Source organism: Drosophila melanogaster, chromosome 3R, assembly GCF_000001215.4.
Source record: "Drosophila melanogaster chromosome 3R".
Classification (NCBI taxonomy): Eukaryota; Metazoa; Arthropoda; class Insecta; order Diptera; family Drosophilidae; genus Drosophila; species Drosophila melanogaster.
Window position 1 is genome coordinate 26,317,506 of NT_033777.3, and position 21,641 is coordinate 26,339,146.

At 40.4% G+C, this 21,641-nt stretch overlaps 1 protein-coding gene and 1 long non-coding RNA gene across 4 annotated transcripts in view; one reads left to right on the forward strand and one right to left on the reverse strand.

The window, feature by feature from the left end:
* The first annotated feature begins 849 nt into the window (after window positions 1–849).
* The window catches only part of osy (oskyddad), a 44,234-nt gene continuing 23,442 nt past the window's right edge, over window positions 850–21,641 (forward strand). For both annotated transcript variants that reach the window (NM_001300613.1, NM_001038982.2), the window contains exons 1-2: window positions 850–1,468; window positions 13,891–14,138. In NM_001300613.1, the coding sequence (NP_001287542.1) occupies window positions 13,903–14,138 (236 nt within the window). In that variant the 5' untranslated portion in view covers window positions 850–1,468; window positions 13,891–13,902. The remainder of the gene's footprint in view (window positions 1,469–13,890; window positions 14,139–21,641) is intronic.
* lncRNA:CR42765 (long non-coding RNA:CR42765) lies at window positions 6,994–7,789 on the reverse strand. 2 transcript variants are annotated; one of them, NR_125269.1, is made up of 2 exons: window positions 7,495–7,789; window positions 6,994–7,286 (listed from the first exon to the last, which is right to left on the reverse strand). It is a non-coding gene; the product is annotated as a long non-coding RNA:CR42765 (long non-coding RNA). The 2 variants fall into 2 exon arrangements; NR_133459.1 differs by having other exon boundaries at window positions 7,495–7,549.

Sequence of the window (21,641 nt, forward strand, 5' to 3'; positions counted from 1 at the left end):
CTAATAGACAGTTTGTTTGCCGTCCGTTTGTCCGTTTATTTTTTGTTGTTCCAGTTATTTAGGTCCCGAGGGCCGCTTATCTTTGAGTCCAGGCCCGAACAAAAAGGCCGCGTGTGGGATCTGGCGTTTCAATCAGACAACCGCAATAATGCACCATCGAAAATAAGCGATATAAATGTGTGTGTCTAAAATACGTTTGCATTATAGCTAATAACCGATTTGCGTGCCCAACGAACATAAGCCAACTCTGAGGTCGGAGGTCGCATTTGGCCGACGGCATTGTTGCTGCTATTATCGCTCGGGCCTTGTGTGTTTTTGTTACGGCACAATGCACCATACATGATAATCTTTTATTAAGTTTTCGTATGGGCAAGTCCTTTCAGCAGGCTAGTTGCACAAGTGAAATTGTTATTTAAGTTATTAAACTTACTAAATACAAAATAAATATTTTTTTAAAAAAGAATTGTTGATTTTTTGTATATCAAAAAGAGAAAGCTAAAATATATAATTTTTATTTATAATATAGCAAGGACATGAACCACGACGCATTGTGCATTGAACGATCAAAGCTCAATTCCCAAAATGATCTGCTGTAAGCTTAGCTTAGCAAAGACTTCCACCGTGACCCAGATCTGTTCCCACCTGTGCTAGTCAAGTGGGTAGAGTTTCGGCCACAGAAGTCCAAGCACTCCACTTACTATTTTTGATCTTTTAGACGCGTCGTTTAGACGGCTTCATAAACGCGGCTATAAACAAGAGACGTCGCTGCCGACGCCGCTGTCGATAAGGCCGATGCTATTTTCGAATTGGGCGATCTGTCAGCGCTACGAAGTCGGTTTTGTTGAGTTGATCAGTTGAATTCACGTCGTCGGCGAGTCGAGAAGCAAAACGCGGAAACGCTTGAGCAAACAAAGCCGAGAACCTGAGCTGAGTGTTAAGATACTTTTAGTGTGGCTTTGCGCGCGGATTTTTCGCGTTGACATAAACCAGAGCACTTTGCAGATCGTAGTTTCTTGCAAGCGTTGTGAATGAGCCAATTTTAGCGGCGATTATTGTGCAGTGCAGCTTTCAAATCCATCTCAGTGTGGTAATTTTTCAGTTGGCTAATTGTGCAAGTAAAACAAAAATTGAAAACAACAACCACGCTTCGTCTAGTCGGCAGTAGTATCTGTGTACGTTTCGGTGTATCTGTATCTGTGTCCGCTCAATCTTTGCTCAATCGCAATCTTTGGGCATTGCCAAAACAGGTTAACTAAAAGCAAACGTGTTCTTTACGTTTCTGTTGACTTTTGCCAGCCGCAAAGCCAAAAGTTAGTCAGCAAAAAATAACAAAACAACAAAAATAAAGGGGGAAAATACAAATTACGAGGAAAATCAATAACAGACTGTTGCCACAGTTCCTGCAATTCGTGGTTTCTCGCCGGAATAAAAGCAGCTGCGGTCCATTTAAGAACTTCAAGGAGCACAGGTAACCGCAGGCCATTGGCCTCCTTCACATTAAAATGCCAAGGGCTGCTGTGGATGCTGAGGGGATTTCCCACTCAACCAGCTCAAGGATGCCCAGATAATGCAGGGCTTCGCATTCCCAAAAGAAAAAACCATTCAGTAAAAACACCAGCTTCGTCAACGACCTGCTCCAATTCGATTTATGCAGCCCAAGGTCAACAGCAACGGCTTTAAAATGCAAACTCAGGCGAAGTTGAATCTCCAAATGAATGCTTCTGCTTTTGCTGCTGCCTTTGTTGCCGCGACTTTTGTCTCGCGTTTTTTGAACTTTTCAGTTTCGGACGACTTTTGTCGAGGCGGTGTAAAGATGTAGCAAATGACTTAAGGTTAAAGCACAGAGAAACCATGTTTAAGAACTACACTTTAAGTGATTTTTTTTTTGGTTTTTAAGTGATATTTGGATGTTACTTTATCTAATACTTTATTTGACTAAACAATTAAATAAATATTTATTGGCAATATATGTAGGTTTTTAAAGAAAAGGTCTGGTTGTAAATTTAGAGTACTTCTGCATATCAGCTGTCCTTCTGCGAAGGGCTCATAACTCTGGCTCTTTAACAGCCGTTTGTAATTATTTAATTTGCTGACTGCAACCAGGCACTTAACCTTTCCAAAATTTACACACAAACCGCAACAATGAGCGTTGCCGCAAGAACAACAACAATAATCGAGGTGACCGCGTTACTTGGTACAATTAAAACCGCAAAACTCGACTCGTTAGGTAACTTTGACCTGCTCAGCAAAAAAAAATTAGTTTTAAACAACTAAAAGCAGAAAGGTTACGATGCACCCACTAAGTTAAACGATTACATTTAAAGAGAAGCGCCCAAAAAAGGAACCCATTAAGCTCTGACTAATTTTTAGATGATGGTTTAACTAATGAAAAATTATTAAATTAATGTTGGTCAAGGCGTGTGCTCATATTAATTATTTCACATGAGTTGCGCAAAACTGGAAATCAAGTGACTAACACTTTTAAAATTTTTGCCAGGAAATCCATAAAGCCGATGAGGAGTATGTAGATCCGCGCAAGAGGTTCTTAAGATCTTGCAAGTCAGAATGAACGACACGAAACTCGCTTTTCGCATTTTATTAAAAATGAACTTAGTCCACAACAACTCAATCAACAATGACTGCCCACCGTCTTTGTTGGAGCATGAGTAATAAATTTCGCATTCATCAGCTGCCAATTCTATTAGCGGAAATTAAATAAAACTTTTCGGGTCATTTTTTCGCTAAATTGAAATAATTCTGCTTAAATTGCTAATTGTTTTGACCAAAAATTCTAATTAGTGCATCCGTGTTCAATTTGAAGCACTCGTTAGCTGCCGATTGCCGACGGCAATAAATTGCATTTACCATTTCGGCACTTGTTTGGGACTTTTTAAAGTGCAATTAACGCCAAGCCACTGCACAATTATTTATTTATACATTGCATGTTTTTTTTTATATCACTTTTCCATTTGTCGAGCTTTGACAACTCTTAACTGTGGGAAGTGGGCCTTTATTGAGTTTGTCAAGGCGCATCGTCGTTTTGGCCATTTGTTACATTTGCATTCCAGCCAGCGGATGCACATGTAATGGCAATTGATTTACAATCTATGCGAATCAATATAAGCCGAGTAGCAAAAAAATTATAGGCATATACGTGGGTATGTGTGTATATAATTATTCAATTAAACGACCACACAGCGAGCCAAAGGTAACCGCCAATAAAAGTATTCGCTCAAATACAAATAAATATATTTTCCTTTTTTGTACGATTTTCCGGCGTGAGACATGGCTCCACGAATGCAATCAAAGTCGAACTTTATGGACACGAAAAAAAAGTAAAAAAAAATCAAAACGACAGCCAAAAGTCTGTGGCAAATTTAATTTATCTGTTTGATTTTATTTGCAAAAAGTGTCAGATATGTGAAAAACATCATAATAAATGAGCAGCGCGTGAGAAGCCAAAGAATGTGGTATAAAAAAGATATATTTATTTCTGGATTCATAAAATGAATTGCAAAAGGGTGTTATAATTGCCCTTAAAATACTGATACAATAATTGTCAATTTAATTTCCCATTTACCTACAATACCAAGCATTTAAAAGTTTATATTTGAGTTGAAACGACATGTAATGGGACCATTATAAAATATTTGTTGCCCTAATTCATCGCTGTCTTGGCCCATTAATAAATATCAATATAATCAATTTGCAAGTTTCCACACTGACAATTCAGTCAAGTTTAATTATTGTAAATAGCGTTTGAGAAGGAAGTAAAATCAATTATGCAAATACCCCTAACAAAGTTATGAAACACGTTGGGCAAATGGCCGGAATAAAATTGACTATGATGCGAAATCAATGGATTCAATTTGGCGATAAACATAAACAGTCTCCAAATGCGAAAGTAGATTTTCCAACTCATATCATTTTTATGCCGCCAAAAATGTTCATGAGAATATGCAAAGTTTCCTTTCTCGTCATATTTGCAACGTTTATCCCACTTCCTGACAGCCGACAAACACTAACTGTAATAAGCCACTTGTAAGGCAGCAATAATGTAGATCTATGGGCCAGATAGATGTGGTGCCCTCCTTTCGGCACATTTGCATAATCTCAGGAAAATCTTTGGTAACAAGTAATCGAAAATAAATTTGCATAACAAATGCCAGCTTAGTGTGCCAGTGTCAGTGGGAAAAATGAGACATAATCTGCGAGGCTGCTCAGACCAACAATCAATAAAATGTATACAGATGCAAAAAATATATAGACGACTTTTTGCATTGAAGCGCACTGAAATTTAATCAGAATTTAAATTGAAATTCCCTAGAAGCAAAACGAGACGAAAGGTCGCCGCCATTCGGCTATATATGTATGTATGTCTTTTTGCACACTTATTTGTATGTCAGCAAATAGAACAAACAGCGGCCTCCAGGCAGTAAAAAAAATAAAAAATAAAAGAAACAAAGACACCGCACCGGTGCCGAGTAATTGCCAAATGTTTACGCACATATGTACGATATGTGATATTTGCATATAAACAGGCATATGTAGCCGCTTTTCATTCCGACATTGCAACGCTTTTTTAGGGCTCCCCATTTGCATTTCATTTCAAAGCTGGTTTTTTCAGATACTCCTCCTCCTTTTTTTTTCGACGCTGGGAATCGGTCTCCTAGGGGCACACCGAATACGAAGTGCCAAGCGATGGGCTGTGATTTCATTTGGCGAGCGGAATTCGGTGTTGTTTTATGAATGGAACGGACGGAAAATGCGATGACATGATTTTCAAGGGTTTACAGATCGCTGACATTGAGAGAACTCTTTATGGATGGCATTGCAATTCGCAAATCGCAGCACTTAATTAAATTTCCTTTTGTCATCGTCTTAATTGAAAACTGTACCATCCGCCCGTCCGTCCATCATCGTGTCCAGAGGCGACTCCTTAAGTCACTCTCGACAGATTATTCCGGGTTAATGACTCTTTCAAGTGACACTTGAACGCTTCTCCCCGCTAAAAGCCGCTTACAGTCTGGCCTTTTCGGTTGGCGGTCTTGCTCAAGCAAAGAAAAAAGCCAAAAACACAGAAGTGAAGCAAGTAAAGCAGAATTCAGTTTGCGATTACTCACCCAGCAAAGTTGACTAAGCAACTAAGCTCAGCTGGGAGCTGAAAGCCGTGGCTTGAAATTGGATCACAGCGCTCTAGTTTACCATCTATTTTCCATTTTTTTTGGAAGTGTTTGTTTTTGACTGAAAGCGCTCAACTGTTAAACCGAATAAAATGCAATGCCGGCGCATTTTTAATTGTTATTGCCACTGTTGTTGCTTTGTTGGCCGTTGTGGTGTTGACTAAATTTAGTTGAAAATACAGTTGAACCTTGAAAATGAGCGTGGAAATCTGTGCATAATTGTTTGGAAAATGTTAGCACAATTCACACATCAAACCGTAAACCAAAACAAAAGTCTGCAGCTCGCGTGAGGTCGTCTGTTAATTATTACAATGCGAACTCTATAAAAGAATACAAATTGAATACTGAATGCCAGGCAAAGTAATTACTGCAGAAATATTAAAGTCCCATACGAATGACCCTCGTTTTTCGGTTAGTTAAATCATAGCCAAACAATTCCTGGCGATAGTCATTGCAAACACTTGAATAAAAAAGAAATACAAAGCATTTGTCACCGATATTTATTTATACCTATATCCAGAAAATACAGCTGTGTTCAAAAAAATAAAAGCACTACAAAAAGTTGTATTTTTTAAGTCAGAAGGGTTTTTACTTTCTTGCAGAATGAAATCAATTACATTTTGTGGTCTTAATAATAAAAGTAATGAAACGTTTTTAAGTGACCTTGCCTTAAATAAACATTTTCCTATTATTTCGCTTACATCTGTATGTATGAATATGGAGACGAAGCGATGTGCATAAAAATGCACTCAAATAAATTTGTATTTTCATTTTTATGGTAAAACAAAATGGCTTTTGACTCGTGCATTTCATGTGCATTTGAAGCTCGTTTTGCTGCCCTTTATTTATATTCGTATTTTACTGTTTCAGGAGACCCCGGAGACCTTTTGTCGTGAATATTTATTTTAGCCAATTAATTGTCGTTTCGATTGAACAACTTTCTTGCCCTCCTCCCCTGGGGCCGAAGTGCCTTAAAAGGTCTTTAAAGCTTTGAAGAAGGTATAATTTGCCCTGTGTCTGCTATTGCCATTCACGAATATGAATGAAAAATTTTGGCCCCGCCAGGAGAAAAGCAATAAAAGCCTTTAAATATTTACACACTCAGCCAGAAAAGAGCAAACAAGCGGGCGCGCAATCTTCTTCTTGTATGCAAATAAATGCTAAACAGTTGGAGGGCCTTGAATCCCTTCGTATTTTTTTGGCTTTTGGGGGCGAGTGCGTTTGCAAGGATTTTGACTTCAAGTTTTGCCAGCTTACCACATGGCGTATACTTGATCGATTTGCCAAATGTTGAATGTGAGCCGCGCTTACCGCATTGTTTGTTTGCTTATGTGAACGGCTGGGCTGAAAAGTGATTGTCGGGGTTGCACAGATTTGTTCTAGACCCCTCCGCATTTTACCCTACGGCTGTGTGTTGCGTTTGTCGCACAAATAACAGCAACACTTTGTGTGCAACTGCATCTGCAGTTGCATCTGGCATGTTATTTGCTGTCTGATGATACCTAAACCCAGCCCCTGAGCCACCAAGTTTCCATTCCCCCGATAACCGCCCAGACGCAATGCACTTTATGTCTTGATGCTGCTGACGGCGGCGCCAGTTTCTAGGGGGCTTGCTTCTGAAACTGCTTCTGAGCACTGAGATTAAAGGGGAAAAGTTGGGAGAATTTAACTGCAAATGCATTGAAAGCATTAAATTAAATAATCAGTTAAGAAATCACCATTATATTTAGAAGATATACAACCTTTCCTTCGTTCTTTTTGATTATAGAGCTTAACAAACTTTGTATGGCTTTAAATTATGCATTCAGTTCATTGGGCATTTTTGTCATTTTATTTTAGTCATTTTATTGATGAGTTATATATTATTTGTGGCCTTTGTTCTCTGTGCAACTAGGCTGCTCTGCATCTTTCTCTCTTTTTCACTGATTGTCACCAGCAACAGCAGTACAATATCATCATCACAATCATCATCATCGTCGCCGTCGTCGTCGTCGTCGTCGTCACATCCCTGTCCTCGTAGTCCTTGTAGTCCTGGGCGTCATCCCCTCCACGCTAATCCTTGTCATGCTCCGACGACCTAGCGACTGCTTCGCTTGTTCCTCCCTGTTGTTATTGTCAAGTGCAAATGTGTCGGTGAAATATGCAAAGACATAAATATTTCAACGTGTTTGAGGGTTCAATGGTGCGGGTGTGGCAAAAACTACTGGGAATGTGTGAAAATCACCGACTGGGAACTAAGAATCACGATGCAATCCTTTGCCCCTGCGACATTGGACATTGGACATTGTCTTGTACAACGGCCGTAACTGACCTTAGCCAATTTCCCGGACATTGCGCACATGCGATTCAATTGGAAGCTGGAAAATTTATGAACCCAGACACACAACTTGTGTGCTCATAAATAGAAATCACATTCGCATGCTTGAAGCTTCTAGATTTCCATGGATATATCAAAGTGTTTATATTTAATTTAATGGGTAGTGTCCAAATTGCATACACTTTGCAATCATTTGCATTTCGTATTAGCCGGCACCGCATGCGACGGAGTCTGACGTCATTGCACTGGAATTAAAAAGAACTTCGAAAGCAATTCCACTTTCTTTGTCTAAAATAAAAGAATAAATGTATTAGTTGAAAAGTGTGCAAAAGAGACTGTGGCTTATTAAATTTATTTCAAAAATTTAAATCATCCATCAGTAAATTTTTAATGTATGTCTGTCTGTATATTGACCAATCGTGCCTACGTTTTGGGTAAACAACGGGCCATATTCATTGCCAAGTGCAGGCTTCAAGTGCTCGGTCGTAAGTCAAAGATACGGAAACTCAACCGCACGAGCTGCCGGTTATTGGTACTTGCGAAACGGCAATGGCTATAAGACGATAGCCGACCAAAGTGCGACCTTAGCTGACCCCCATTTTATGACAGATCTGTCATAGGCGAGTTGGTTAACAAGTCGGAATCCGGTTTTTTCACACCAAACTGTGGCTAAGTGAACAGCTAGACGCGACTGTTGATCTATTGGGTCTCAGTTGGTCCAGCCCCCTTTTCAAATCCCCGATGATGATTTCATTGTTTGCCACTTGCTGATGCACATGCCTCGAGATGCATCTAGGTTCTAGATGATTCGGAGGTCAAAGGCGTGGTGTTTCTATAAGCTTGTTGTATAAGCTATTGCACACTGCAGGTAATTGTCGGGCAATTGCTAATTTCCCTTGGTTCAAAGTGCACAGATCAGGCAATGCATATTTTGAAAGTTCACGTAAAAGGTGGCCGCCAATTAGGAGAAACAACAATTATTTAATATTAGTTCAACCTGATTGGCTGAAAATACTCCACAATAGCTATTAATTTCCCTCTCAATTTGCACTGTAATTAGAGAGCAATCAGCTTAGAACTATTTGTAGACTTGTTAATGGAAATACATATGAAGCTGTTGAGGTTGAGATGCTGATTGCATTGAAATCGGATCACTGGTTCAGCTTGTAATTATTACGCGATTCAATTCAGACAAAAGAAATATCGAAATATCTTGGCTCCTCAAATTTTATCTCCCATTCCGATTGGAACATGTTTTAATTGCAATCAGCAAACCATTCTGCCGCTGCAGCGATTCGCTTCCCTGATCAGTTATTTGTCAAAGCTGATTTCGTGGCCGTCTGCCTTGTATTTCGGCGTTATTTCATTGCATCGAACATGGCTATTTCGACCAGGCCAGCTGTAAACTAGAATTTTGAATTCACAAATTTCAATTAACATCGCTGGCAAAATGCGCTGACTCAGGCCAGTAGGAAATTGCGAATACCCATGCATCGCATGGTCGCAAAAATACGAGACTGGGAAATTGTTCATAACTGGGTGGGTTACGGCTTTCCACCGACATTGTGACAGCTTAATTGGGCCAGATGTGGGTTGAGTGGGCACCAGTTTGCCTCAGTGTATGCACATGTCTTATGCAACAGCTGGAAACTCACAAATGTATGCTATTCGCCATGGGACAGGCCTAAACAACTGCACAATCGCCTTAAAATAGCCGCCATCAAATTGATTAATTTGATGATTTGATTAAATAATTCATTTATTAAGCTTCTGAAAATATTGTAATTTTTTTTAAGTGTAAGTTATAAATTAATGTAGCTCATTTAAGTGAAGAAATTATACTTAACTTTTCAAATTTTTAAATAATAATCTCTTTTTTTTGCATTTTCTCTAAATCAATAACTTTTATTTTAATTTGGCCAAATATTCTTGGCCACTCACAAGTTTGGATCTTCTGTCTACGATGAGAGCAGGCAAAAAACTCTCGTTATGCGTTAGAGAAGGAACTTCTAACAGGAAAACAGGCAACTAATGACTCGTAATAATTGCGGCTCATGTTCGGTAAGAAAAATAGGCTTCATTAAATACAAAAGCGCTTAGCTGAGGGCAGAAGGCCCCCACATGCACATACATAATCATAGGCAAAGTATAGTAACAACATTGGCAAAACCAAACCAACGAGCATTGCAAACGATCTATGAACATTTCTGGCCATTTCAACAAGCTCGAACATTTTGCGGTTACACCCAGGAAATTGTTTGTTGGATTTCTGAATTATATTTTGCCAAGCCGAGCGGGCAGGATGCAAAATTTAAGCTGGCGAACAAATATTCCAGCATATGTGTGCCAGTTTGTCTCGAGTGATTTAAAGTTGGTTGATTAAGTTGTGCGGCAGCCTTTCAATTTTTAGGAGCTTGAAAATTATGTGAAAATGGAATTTAAATGCAAACAATTTGTTATTAGCCATTTAAGCCGGTTTCCCAATGCAATTATCCTCCTCTGTGGCCGAGTACACGAGGCGTATACACAATGTGGCCAAGGGAAATTATGCTAAACGGTTTAAGGCCTAAAGCCGAGCTGCCCTGAAGAGGAATCCGCCTTTGACTTGTGCCAAATTATTTGCACATTTGCAGCTCACCGAATGTATAACGGGTTGCTCCGAATTATTTGCTAACTATTTGGGAAAACCTTTTACTCCTCACACGAAATGTGTGGCCATTACTAACACATGAGCGCATTTTTCGGCGCTGTCCGGCGAAATTTTTGTTGTGCAAATTTATTGAGCGGAAAATTTTGTGGAAATTCGCTTTTTTTTCCCCCGCATGTGCAAAACTAAAAATAAACATAAATATTTATCAGTCTGCAAAGAGTTGTCCCATCGCTTTGCTTATATGTATATATATGTGTATGCAAATGACAGTGCGGCGATCTGGGGCCTGTCATTGACCCATTTCCGGATGGCCTCAAACTCGTGGCAAAGCCTCGAAAACAGTTAATGTGCTGAAAGCTTAGGCCCGTACTCGAGTGTGCATAATTTTCAACTCCAAAAATGGATAGATATTGAATATAATAAACAATTAACCAATATAACACGCGTATATTTAGAGGCTCGAAGATTTAGAAGGTTACAACGACTTCTGGCTATGAGACCGCAACTATTTGGATTACTTCATACCAAGCCTAGATCGTATCTGTAACCGAATGCTTAGTTAACTCTAAACACACCCAATAAATGCGGCAAAAATTGAGCCGTAAATACACTCGGCACATTGTGCGCACAAATAAAAACGCACTAAAGCGAATGCTCGGAAAAGATGTGACTCGCATTCCGTGGGGGTTAAACATTTCGGTTATTTATCTGCCTAAAAACAAATCCCCGTATAGAGAGATACGTGTATCTATGGCTAGACAAGTGTCAGGCACCAGATAATCATTTCAGTTTACAACTTTTTCCCTGTTCCCCGTGTTGTTGTTGCTGCCGTTGTTTGTTTTGGCAAAAAAGTTTTTGGCATCCCTCTCGGCTCATTGTCGCGCCTGCTTTATGGACGTAGCTATTGCCATTGAAGTCGTCGTGGCCGTTGTTCCTTTTTATTGCGGCGTTTATATTTGTTGGCAGGAAATAGCTTTCGTGTGCTCACATTCGATAGATACAATCGCAGCACGCAACAATTTGCACTTCTTTATGTTGCTGAACTTCAAACTTTGTTTGGGATCTTTACCTCACACCACGAAACGCCACCGATACTTCGGTCCTTTATTTATATAAACATATTTTACCTTTCATGCATGTGCGCACCTGTTCCCCCTGCCATCCGTCGGTTTATCCGGTGCTACATATGTGTGATTTTATTTATTTCCGACTGCCTGCCAACTCTTACAAAAAGCCCATAAAGATTTCCAGAATGCGGATACAAATCTGTGCAGGCACACGTACCTACTATCCGTGAGATACACTCTGGGCAAGGCCAAGTTTAAAGATTCGCCCGGCCGCAAAACAGTTTCCCTTTCGCCTCCGCATTCCGCAATCGGATTCTGCAGGCTTTATTACATTAAAGGATACTCGTAACGGGTTTGGGACTTTGCCACTAACACCTTCCTCTTCGTGCCTTGAAAAATGACTGCAGCAAAGTTTTATTGTTTGTTTGTAACTTCCAGGCAATCTCCGCATTAGCAGCGCAGGCTAACATTTGAGGTCCAACGTTGACCTCAAAAAATCTATAAATTTTCATAAGAAATCGTGCTTAACTTACCGTAATAATATTAAGAGCACGATTTTCCAGTATTTTTTCAGACTAAATGTTAACAAATGATATAATGTGTTATTCAGAACCATCTTTGGCCATATCTAAGGAACTTTGCCTGTGTGTGTATACAAAATACGACACGATAGCTTTTCATCATCTTGAATTTCTATTCCTTGATATTAATTACTATTTTGCCGCAAGACTTTTATAATATGTGAGGAGAGTAAGAGAGGTAGTTATGTGTGTTTCTTGCCGTACAGTTCTTAGAAATGAAATTCTCTGGGATAGTTCAAAAGTTTTAATTAGAGCCCAAGATTCATTCAGTGTCCCTTTGGTCAATGGTCTTGTGCTGTGCATATTAATTGGATTAAAAACAAGTTAATTAACATTGAAGTCTGTGAGCGGTTGACCGAACCACAGGGCGGATGAGCAATAAGTTCCGCAGCTGTGGCTCCCGGAGTGAATCCACTTGCAGTTATAATCAGCTTAGCACCAAAGTTGCATCATCATCAGTATCTGTAGCATCAGCATCTGTATAAGTATCAAAAGGATGATTGCTGCAATACATCTGGCTACTTATATGTTTAAACAATATTTCTTAATTGAAATGCCGGAGGGCAAACCCACTAACATTAGCAGTGACAGCATATAGCTCATGAGTCGGTTGCCGCAAAACACCAGGATGCCAGGATACCAGATCCTGCCGTACCAGGGAATTGTCTGGCCCTGCCTTCCATTTTTTGGCTGCAAGCGAGAGCTGAGCAGAAATTAATTACATTGAAGTCATTTATCAAGAAAGTTTATTTCTTGCAGTCAGAGCTGGCCAAAAAAGCCAAAACTAAACCAAACCAACCAAACCAAACCGAAACGAAACGAAACGAACTGAAATACAACAGAGTAGAACCGAAAGCCAGGCCAACTCAACCACATCCCGTCAGTTGTTGTTTCCGTTACTTGGTTGGTTGTTGTTATGCTTATTTTTATTTTTATTTATTTGCCCTTGCCCTGCCTATTGTTAGTGAGAAGTAAATCAATAAATGGCATCGGGCTTTGGATTTCGTTTCGGTTTCTTTAGCATTTTTTTTTCCCTTGGAAAACCCCAGACCCGGCCCCATTGTTTTTTCCGTTGAGCTGTGCAAAATAATTGCAAAAGTTTTGCCCAAGCTGGCAAATTGTTTGCTGCATTTTCGATTAGCAAAATGTCAATTTCGAATGAAAATGAAAATAAAAAGCAACTACCAAAGCACTTGGCCAAATTGTCGTTAACTGGCAAATGCCACTACACAAGCGAATCGCTGGCAGTTGGGTTTGGATGGCAAATAGTAGATCCTGGACGCAGGACACTGGTTATCCGGACATCGGGCTCTCTGGCGACGAGGGGAGCCATTTTCAAAATTTGATTTCGTTCGACCCAAAAATGGGCAGTGGCCAAACGCCATCCGCAGCACCATCCGCACGAAAAATGGTGCAAGGATCCGGGGTCGCATCTACATGACAGCAATATCCATCACGAGGCTAAACCTTCCACTATGCTCCGTTCTGGCTTGACGATATACAAAAATTGGTTTAATCAACTGTGAAACAACTGCAGCAGCGACACCAGCTAAAATAGCCAGCAACAACAAAGGCAGCAGCAGCAGCGACAAATGTTGCAACTTGGCTGGGTTATAGTGACAGGAATGGGCAAAAGCAATGGCTGCATCTAAATGAAGAGATTGGATAAAGTAGGACTCTAAATGTCCTTTTTAAAGATGTCCAAAGATGGAAAAGGGGTACGAATTCGGATATTCAAAAATAATGAATGCAAGTTTTTGTCATTTAAACTATTATAAAATAGTTTATTTATATTCAATGGTGTTAACTCGCTGCCAGATCCAAAAGGCTTTTCAAAATGTAGATCCTCGGCCATTTGCAGCGTGTGCAGATGTTGTTGCGTGGGTCATGTCGGGCTATCACTATCGATATTCACTTTCCTTGTCAATGCACAACAGCATCACCAGTAGTAGCAGCAGCAGAAGCAGTAGCAACGGGAGCAATGGCAACTGCAGTGGCGAAGAGCTGTGCCAATTTTAGTTTTACTTATTTCAACTTCTGTCTATATCCAAGCAAGGACCAACACTAATATCGATTTATGGGCTATTTGCAGAACTGCCGCGAAATGGACGCCGCTGCCGACGGAGTACCGCCAACGGCGCCAGCTGCGACGGCGACGACGGCCAACAGTGATCTGGACTTGGCGGCACGTCGGCGTCTCTTCATCTCACAGCCCTCGACGCTGGCGACGCGCCGCCAGCAGGCGGTTTGTGTGCGGCGGGCCCACAAAATGTATGGCAGCAGCAAGAACCCCAACGTTGTCCTCGACGGCCTGAACATGACAGTGCCCAAGGGTTCCATGTGAGTACCCATCCGAATAGATTAAGATATACGTACGGTCTAGTTTTCAGTTGCATTCATACTGTGTGGCTTAGATGGTTGCATACATGCTGAAAGTATCTCTGGCTGTACTTGCAGCCTTGCATGTGCAACAAGAGAAATTATACTCAAGTGTTAAAGTGCCTTTAAATTAGTAAGGTAATAATTGCTCTCAAACTTAACCTTACAAACAGCTGGCATACGTGGATGCCTGACAGCTTATCGGAAAGTCCAACTATTTCCAGTTTTCCAAGCCAAATGTTTTCATTTTCTAATTAAGCGCGGGGAATATGATTTGTATAATGCCAGCATATGCAAATTTGGTGTTTTTCTATCCCAAACTAAGCTCATTAGATGCCAGCCAATGATTAAAAGCAATGTGTGGGTACAAAACAAAAAAAGCGGAAATCATATGCAGCTCCCCACACGCCGCCAACCGCACAGAACCGTGATGACCAAAATCCGAAATCGAATATGCAAATTTTGGACTGTGGGCATTGGGATATTGGAATTACGATTGGGATTTCGGGGTGAAGTTCCCGCTAACGAAATGCAAATGCAGTTTCCGCGAGATGTATTGAGCAGTTGCGTTTGCCATTGTTTGAGTTTGAGTGTTGTGTGAATGGCCGCGAAATGTTACTGACCGCAATTAGCACTCAACAACCGACGAACGAATACACTCGCACACTCAAATGAGGCAGCAAAGTGGCCAAGACGATGAGCCGCAGTCGACAGACTGAAAGTGGGTCAATGTCAGCTCGGCGCTTGAAAAACTGTCAAATTAACAGCGGCAACAACAAGAGTTGGCTATTGTGGAGCCTCAGCATCCATTGAGATAAAAAACCAGTTTTTAAGCCAAGACCAAAACCCGTCTAAGCGATCATCAGAGTTGCCACATCGCACAGATACTGTACCTAGGAAATTTATGACTGTTTTAAGTACCGTAGATTATTTAAGATGTATTCATTACTTTAAAAACAAAATTATTGTAAATTGATAAATGATGAAAGATAAGTGGTAGATAAACTTTAATTTTTTTTCTTAAACAACCGTATTTAATAATGCTAATTGGCATTTAATGGTTGCTAATCTGTAGGCTAACTTCATGCTATGAAAAGTATGAATGCATATATAATTATTATGCATGTATAGGTTAGTACAATACTTTTTTTTTAACTGTATGCATTTACAAGATAAAGTTAGTTGGAATTTCTAATAAAAAGCGAAAGATACTTATTTTAAGAATACGAGGATGGCTTATCTATCCCTAATTCTTAGCCAGTAATTTGAACCGTGCCCAGGTAAAAACATTTCCGTCAGTACCAGCAACAAAATTGTGCCAAAATCAGGGGTATGGCGTTAGCCTGGCCATGATATAACTATTGCCTTGATGTGGGTGTTTGTTTTGGTCATTTAGCGAGATATTTCACACTGCTCAGGCAGACTGACTGACTGACTGTCACACTTGAAAATCTGTGAAAACCAACAACAACCCCACACAAAAGAGGCGCAGCTGGAAAAAAATCACAAAACTGAAACACCAAAATGAAGAAAGAAAAACTGTCAGCGGCGCGTTAGTGTGAACAAGAAGATTTAGCACAAAATATGTCGCCCGGACTCACACTCCGGACAGGGACTACGGCCTCAGGACTCCGGGCTCCGGACTCCGGACCCGCTTCCACTTCCTCATCCGATTCCGTGAGCTTTTGGACCCACGCTGTCAGTCAACGCACCCGAAATGCCTGAGCCCTTTACACTTAAAAATATAAATAATTTATGACTCGTTAATTCAATAACCAAATCATAAAATTGTCTACGGGTCTCATGTCTAAAGAAAATGACTACCATGTTTAAAAATGATTTAAGACGAAATATTTTAGTTTACATTTAAATATTTTCTTCAGTGCACACAAAAATTGGGGGAAAAAATTCGAAAAGATTTGTGTTTTTGTTGTCGCCCAAAACTTTGAGCCGCTTTTGTAGGCGCGGCACAGACAGTCTTCCCCTGAATTTTTTTTTTGTCTGTGGGCGGCTGACTGACATTTGTTTTGTTGAATTCTTTGTCCGTGTCCGTGGAAAACCGGAAGGAGTGGGTGGTGTGGATGGTGCGGGAGGAAGATGGTAGGCTGTGAGCCTGTGGCCATCGTTCGGATGTCTGACTGCTCCATGATAAATAATTGTGTTTTTCTTGCTTTATTTGCAATGAATTATAGTTATTTTTTTATCCAGCCGCAGAGAGCAGAAATCATATATACACTCGTACGGATAGGCAAACAAGACAAGTGTAGACAACAATGAACACTTGAAGTGATGTTTGTGGTCTGGGCCAGAGTGTTTGCAAATAAATCACGCCATTGATGCATAAATAAAGCGCAGAAATTACGCGGTCTCTGCAGCGGCTGAATTTATGGCCATCGGAGTGTGTTTGATTTGGGGGATTGAAAAGTCGCGCATCGGTTGAATAAATTGAATTGCGAAAATGGTTTTTGCAAATGGCAGGCAAATAAAAGCAAGATAATCAGAAACTCCACTGACCGACGCCTGTAGCCACCAAGCCAACGAATTAATTGTGACCATCAATTCAACACGTAAGCTCTTAAGATCCATTTACGCATCCTGACGATTTTCAAAACAGTTATTTTTAAAGAAAAGTTAAAGGTTGTTTCATATTTCTAAGGGCTGCTGGCTAGAAATTAACTATTGTAAATTAGAAACAATAACCAAAATCATACAATAACCGAGCAGTAAGTTCCATGTGGTTTTCCAGCTCAGTTCACTGGAGTGGTTAATTTGCTGACGATTTCATAATCGACTTCCATGACCATCCGTTTCCGCAGTCAATTACTTAAAGACAAAGTGGTTTTCTTTAAGGCGTCGCTGCCAACAAATTGATCAACTAATTGCTGTCCTTAACTGTGCCGATGTCTCGTGCGAGTAATTAAATGTTTTATTTCACTGACCCCAAAAACGAAGTGTCCCGCAATGACAGCAAATAAAACCGCAACGCTCGAAACTTTTCCTCAAACTTCCATTTTCATCCCATCTCACTGCAAACTTGTTGCTCTTGACCACAGGTCGAAGGTTTTCTTGGCCCAGTCAGATGGACATCTTGTGTCTTGTCTTGTGGTCAATGCCGTTTTTGCCTGCTATATTGAAAATTGCATTTAACGTGAAGGAAGTTGAAACCTTTGAATTCACTAACTCTACGTTACTTAAATTCTGAAATTACAAGCTGAGGGAGAAATATTTCCTTTCAATAATTTAATGAATTGTATATGTTGTTGAACTCATTTAAGTGCAAGAACATAATTATGAAATTTTTAATTGTGTTTCTAATTGTGATGGAGTGATAAATATCAAGTTATTTTCCAAATCTAATTTTTGGAGTTCTATATGGCTGATAGTACGTATCTGCTGTACGTGGTGTAGAGAATTGTTTAAAATTATAAAATCGCTCGACCAAAAGCATTTGAACACACCCAGAAGCAGGAATGCAGCACTTTTGGATGTGCAGTCACCATCGGATTTTTCGGATGATAATGATGATGATGACGTGACCGCCATCCTTTGCCAGGTAAAACAACCAGGACAATAACAATGACTGCCCGTTGCCGCCATTATTTTGACATACGAGAACCTGAGCCCACTGGGCGGGTGAAAAGCACTGAACAGACCAGTGTGGAACAATGGAGAACACGGCGATGTTTTGGGGCGGGGACCCTGCTTCCAGGACCAAAAGGCATTACAATGCTAAAAGCTCAGGGGAAAGGGGTTTTCCGAGAACGCAGAGGATGGGGAAACATGGGCAACACGAAGAAACATAATGGCTGCTTACAATTTGTGAACGAGCATAATGCGAACATTACATCCGCGCCATTGTTCTTGGCCGAAAGCAGGAGGGATCGGGTCAACGGGGTGGGGCACAGTGGGCCGGGTAGGTAGGCTGGGTGGCTCAAATTAAATTAAAGCTGTTTAGTTGTAATTGGTCGTTGAGAGGGGTCCAGACAGTTGCCGGGTTGCCATTTGGTCCCTCCTCTCGACTGGAAGTGACCCTTTTTCTGGGTCCTTGACGGCGTCGACTTTTGGTTGTGTTTCGCTTGATTTTTTTTTTTTTTGCACTTTATTGCACCTACCATGAAAATGGCGAATTAATGGACCATGAGTAACGCTAAATTGAGTTCAGGCACACATAATAAACTTGTCCAATGTCTGAGATTTTTAATCTCCGCCAGCCGCTTTTAATTGATTTTAAATTGTTATTGAATTATTCAATACAAAGTCAGGGCCAAGGCTGAGGTTAAGTGTAAACCATTTTGCAGAGCAGCTTAATGGGTTTATAATTAATATGTGATAAATGACGTACACGTAAAGGCCCCACATTAAGTGTCATTTTCTTTCTTTGCTACTATGTTGCAATCACAAGTTTTATTTGTGCGTAATAGAAGCTTCATTTGAAAGTTATAAATAAAGTCGTTGATACTTGACTTGGCCTTCACAATTATTATGTTGATAAGTGTAATTCGATTGTAAAAAAGAACACCGCAAAGTGAAACAACTGCCAAAGTAAACAAGTGGTACAAATGGACATACTAGCTAACAATTGACTTGGGGAAATTAAAATTAATTGCAGAACTAAAGAAAAAGGAAAACTAAGAACATACCACTATTCCGACAATAAACAAAGAGCTTAAAATTACTTTTACTGAACCATACTAAAATTACATGGTCAAATTCACCAGAATGCAGCTCTAACTGTTTTAATGCTATTTGTTGCAAACTATATTTAGCCGATATCGTAAACTAAACACGGCAATTGACTTCACGTGTATGGGTAATTTATCTCGACTCGAGTCTATAGTTATTTGAGGTCAATAGCAAAATCATTATCTACTAATTACAGACCGATTTATGCATAAACAAATCTACATTTATTGCACCGGACTCAATAGTATTGGCCATCATGGCATGTGGTCATTAGGCCGTACAAAACGTGCCAATCAATAGTTTGTTTAACCTTATACTGTTGATGTCGGCGGAACGCCTTGTGAATTTGAACTATATTTGCGTAAGAAAATGCTTGACCGGGAAATAATCGGACCTACATCTGAGGTAGTGCGTCAATCCAATTATTATTTCAGTGTCGGCTATTGATGAAGTTTGATTTCCCTCAGTCACAGCCCGGCAATCACAGCCCGGAGTACAAGACATTAGTAAATTATTGAATGGCTTTCAACGGCAACTCATACGCCCTGTTGGCCCGTCAATCGATGACCACCCAGATGACTTTGACCAGTTACAATACTCCTAGCTGCCTTCCGACTTGCGTGTGTGACTACGATTTATCCAGCACAAATAAACCAGCACCCAGTAATGCACTGAAAACTATTCTAGCCATAAATAATCCCATTGGAACTGTTGGATGATAGATAGGCTTTAATAGCACCAAAATTAAATATTTTTTAAAAGATTTTTTTTTTCTTTCTGTGTGCACCATTTGCTGTGCCTAATTTGAAGTTCGAGTGGCTGATGGCAAGTCAAATCGTTTAGCCATACCACTTTGTCTTGCTGGCAATCATATCACTTTTGGTAATTTGTGCTCTGTCACTGGTGTCGTTCACGCGTGGTTCTTGAGATATTGTCACGTTAAATGAACCCAATAAACCCAGAGAATTCTCCGGGGAAGTGGAGATCGGAACAACCCTTTATGGGGAAATCTTAATCGTGACTGACAGCTTCTGGCTGCTGGCAAACCAATTAAGGTCTCGCTTAATTCTTGAAAAATATTCAAAAGGCAAAGAGAAAGCCCAAAGAGTGCGGCAAGGATTAGTCCCTTCAGCCCAGACCACAACGATAGACTTATTTCCTATTAAAAAGCGGAAATTAAAATCTTATGGCAAATGATTAACCAATAAGGAAGAACCAACAGAAAAGGGCCACTCAAAGGGAAATCAGCGAAGAACTTGAAATTTGGTGTTATTTAAAAGCTATCACTCAAAAAAAAAAAAGACTTACTTTTCGGAAAAATTGTGGAGGTTACTAAATGATCATACAGGCCAGATTATAATAATTTTAAAAGTATATTGTAATTATCAAAGAAGTTTGGTGCATTATTTGAAATCTGGACCAATATCCTTCGTCCTTATATTCAAATATTTTTTTGTGTAAAGGCCAAATGCCGCTTCAACGCCGTTGAACTGTTTTGGCATATAATTACCAAAAGTGGCCGAAGGTTTAGCCATCCAGCCACATCCCCGTCGCGCCGGAAGTTCAACAGCCGTTGCAATGGCCAGCTTATTAGTCAAATTAGGCATCCAACGGTTGGCGAGGGCTGAGAGCTGGGGACTGGGGGAAAGGACATCGCGCCACGTCGGGAGTTTGTTTGCCCATTTAGAGAGGGCCAATTGAAGCGTCAAGTGAGTGACGAGCGAGGGTAAGACGAAAAACGCAGACAGGACCGGGCAAACGAGTCCGTAATGAAAATCGATTAAAAATGGCAGAGGACAATCCGCAGTTCCCTCGCCTCAAGATTCCGGCGTAATGGCAAATTAATTGTAAAGTATGCGTCCATTTTGCTTTGGTTTTTGCCTTCGTCTAAGAACACAAGGGGTTCTCTTCCCACTTGGCGCGTTTGTGTTTTTTCTCCCATTTCCCCAGCACTTGGTCCGTTTGAACGATTCAAAGCGGCATAAAACAATAATTAACTGATTGAAAGGACTGAAGTACTGGTCGCGCCAGAAGGCAAAACGTCGTCGAACTTTATAGCCATCGTCATCGAATTTCCCGCACAACCCCTCGGTTAGGTGGCATAGAAAATTAGTTCTGCCCAAGAGGTAAAATGTTAATTTTCCGCATATATTTGCCTGCCATCGAGCATTGCAGTTACTTAACTAGCCTAGGCTAGGACTTAATTTAAAAATATTCAAAATCTCATATATATATATTTTAAAGCCTTCAAAGGACTACAACATATTTAAATAGATAAAATGTATATCTCTGGCCCAAAAGACTGTTATTCACTTATGGTGTCGTAAGTTGAGCTAAAATGCAGCGCTAGGATATCTTGCTGGCGGCTTTCGCCCCAATTTGGTTCGCTGGAAATTCAATTTGCATTGCGGCTGTGACAAGTGCAGGATAACCGAGAGCATTCAGCAGCGTTTTAAGGCAACCCCCCTAGCCAGCCAGCCGTTCGAATTGAAATTCAAGCAGCAATTATCCAGAAATGAAACGAATTTCGGGCGGTTAAGGGGAAGAAACCCGTACAGGACTCGGCGTATCCTGGCCTGGGACTTTACATGGGTAGCTAGGACGCGGCATTTGAGTGTTGGCCGCAATTAGGAGAATGCGACGATTTCAATTTGCTTAAGCCCAGTGGCCGCTGTTGCTGCTGCTGTTACTATTACTGGGAAATGTTTAAATAATTGCATAATGCTCTGCAGTCTGAATCTCGAGATCTGATGCGCCCTCCTTGGCTTCTGTTTGCCCATC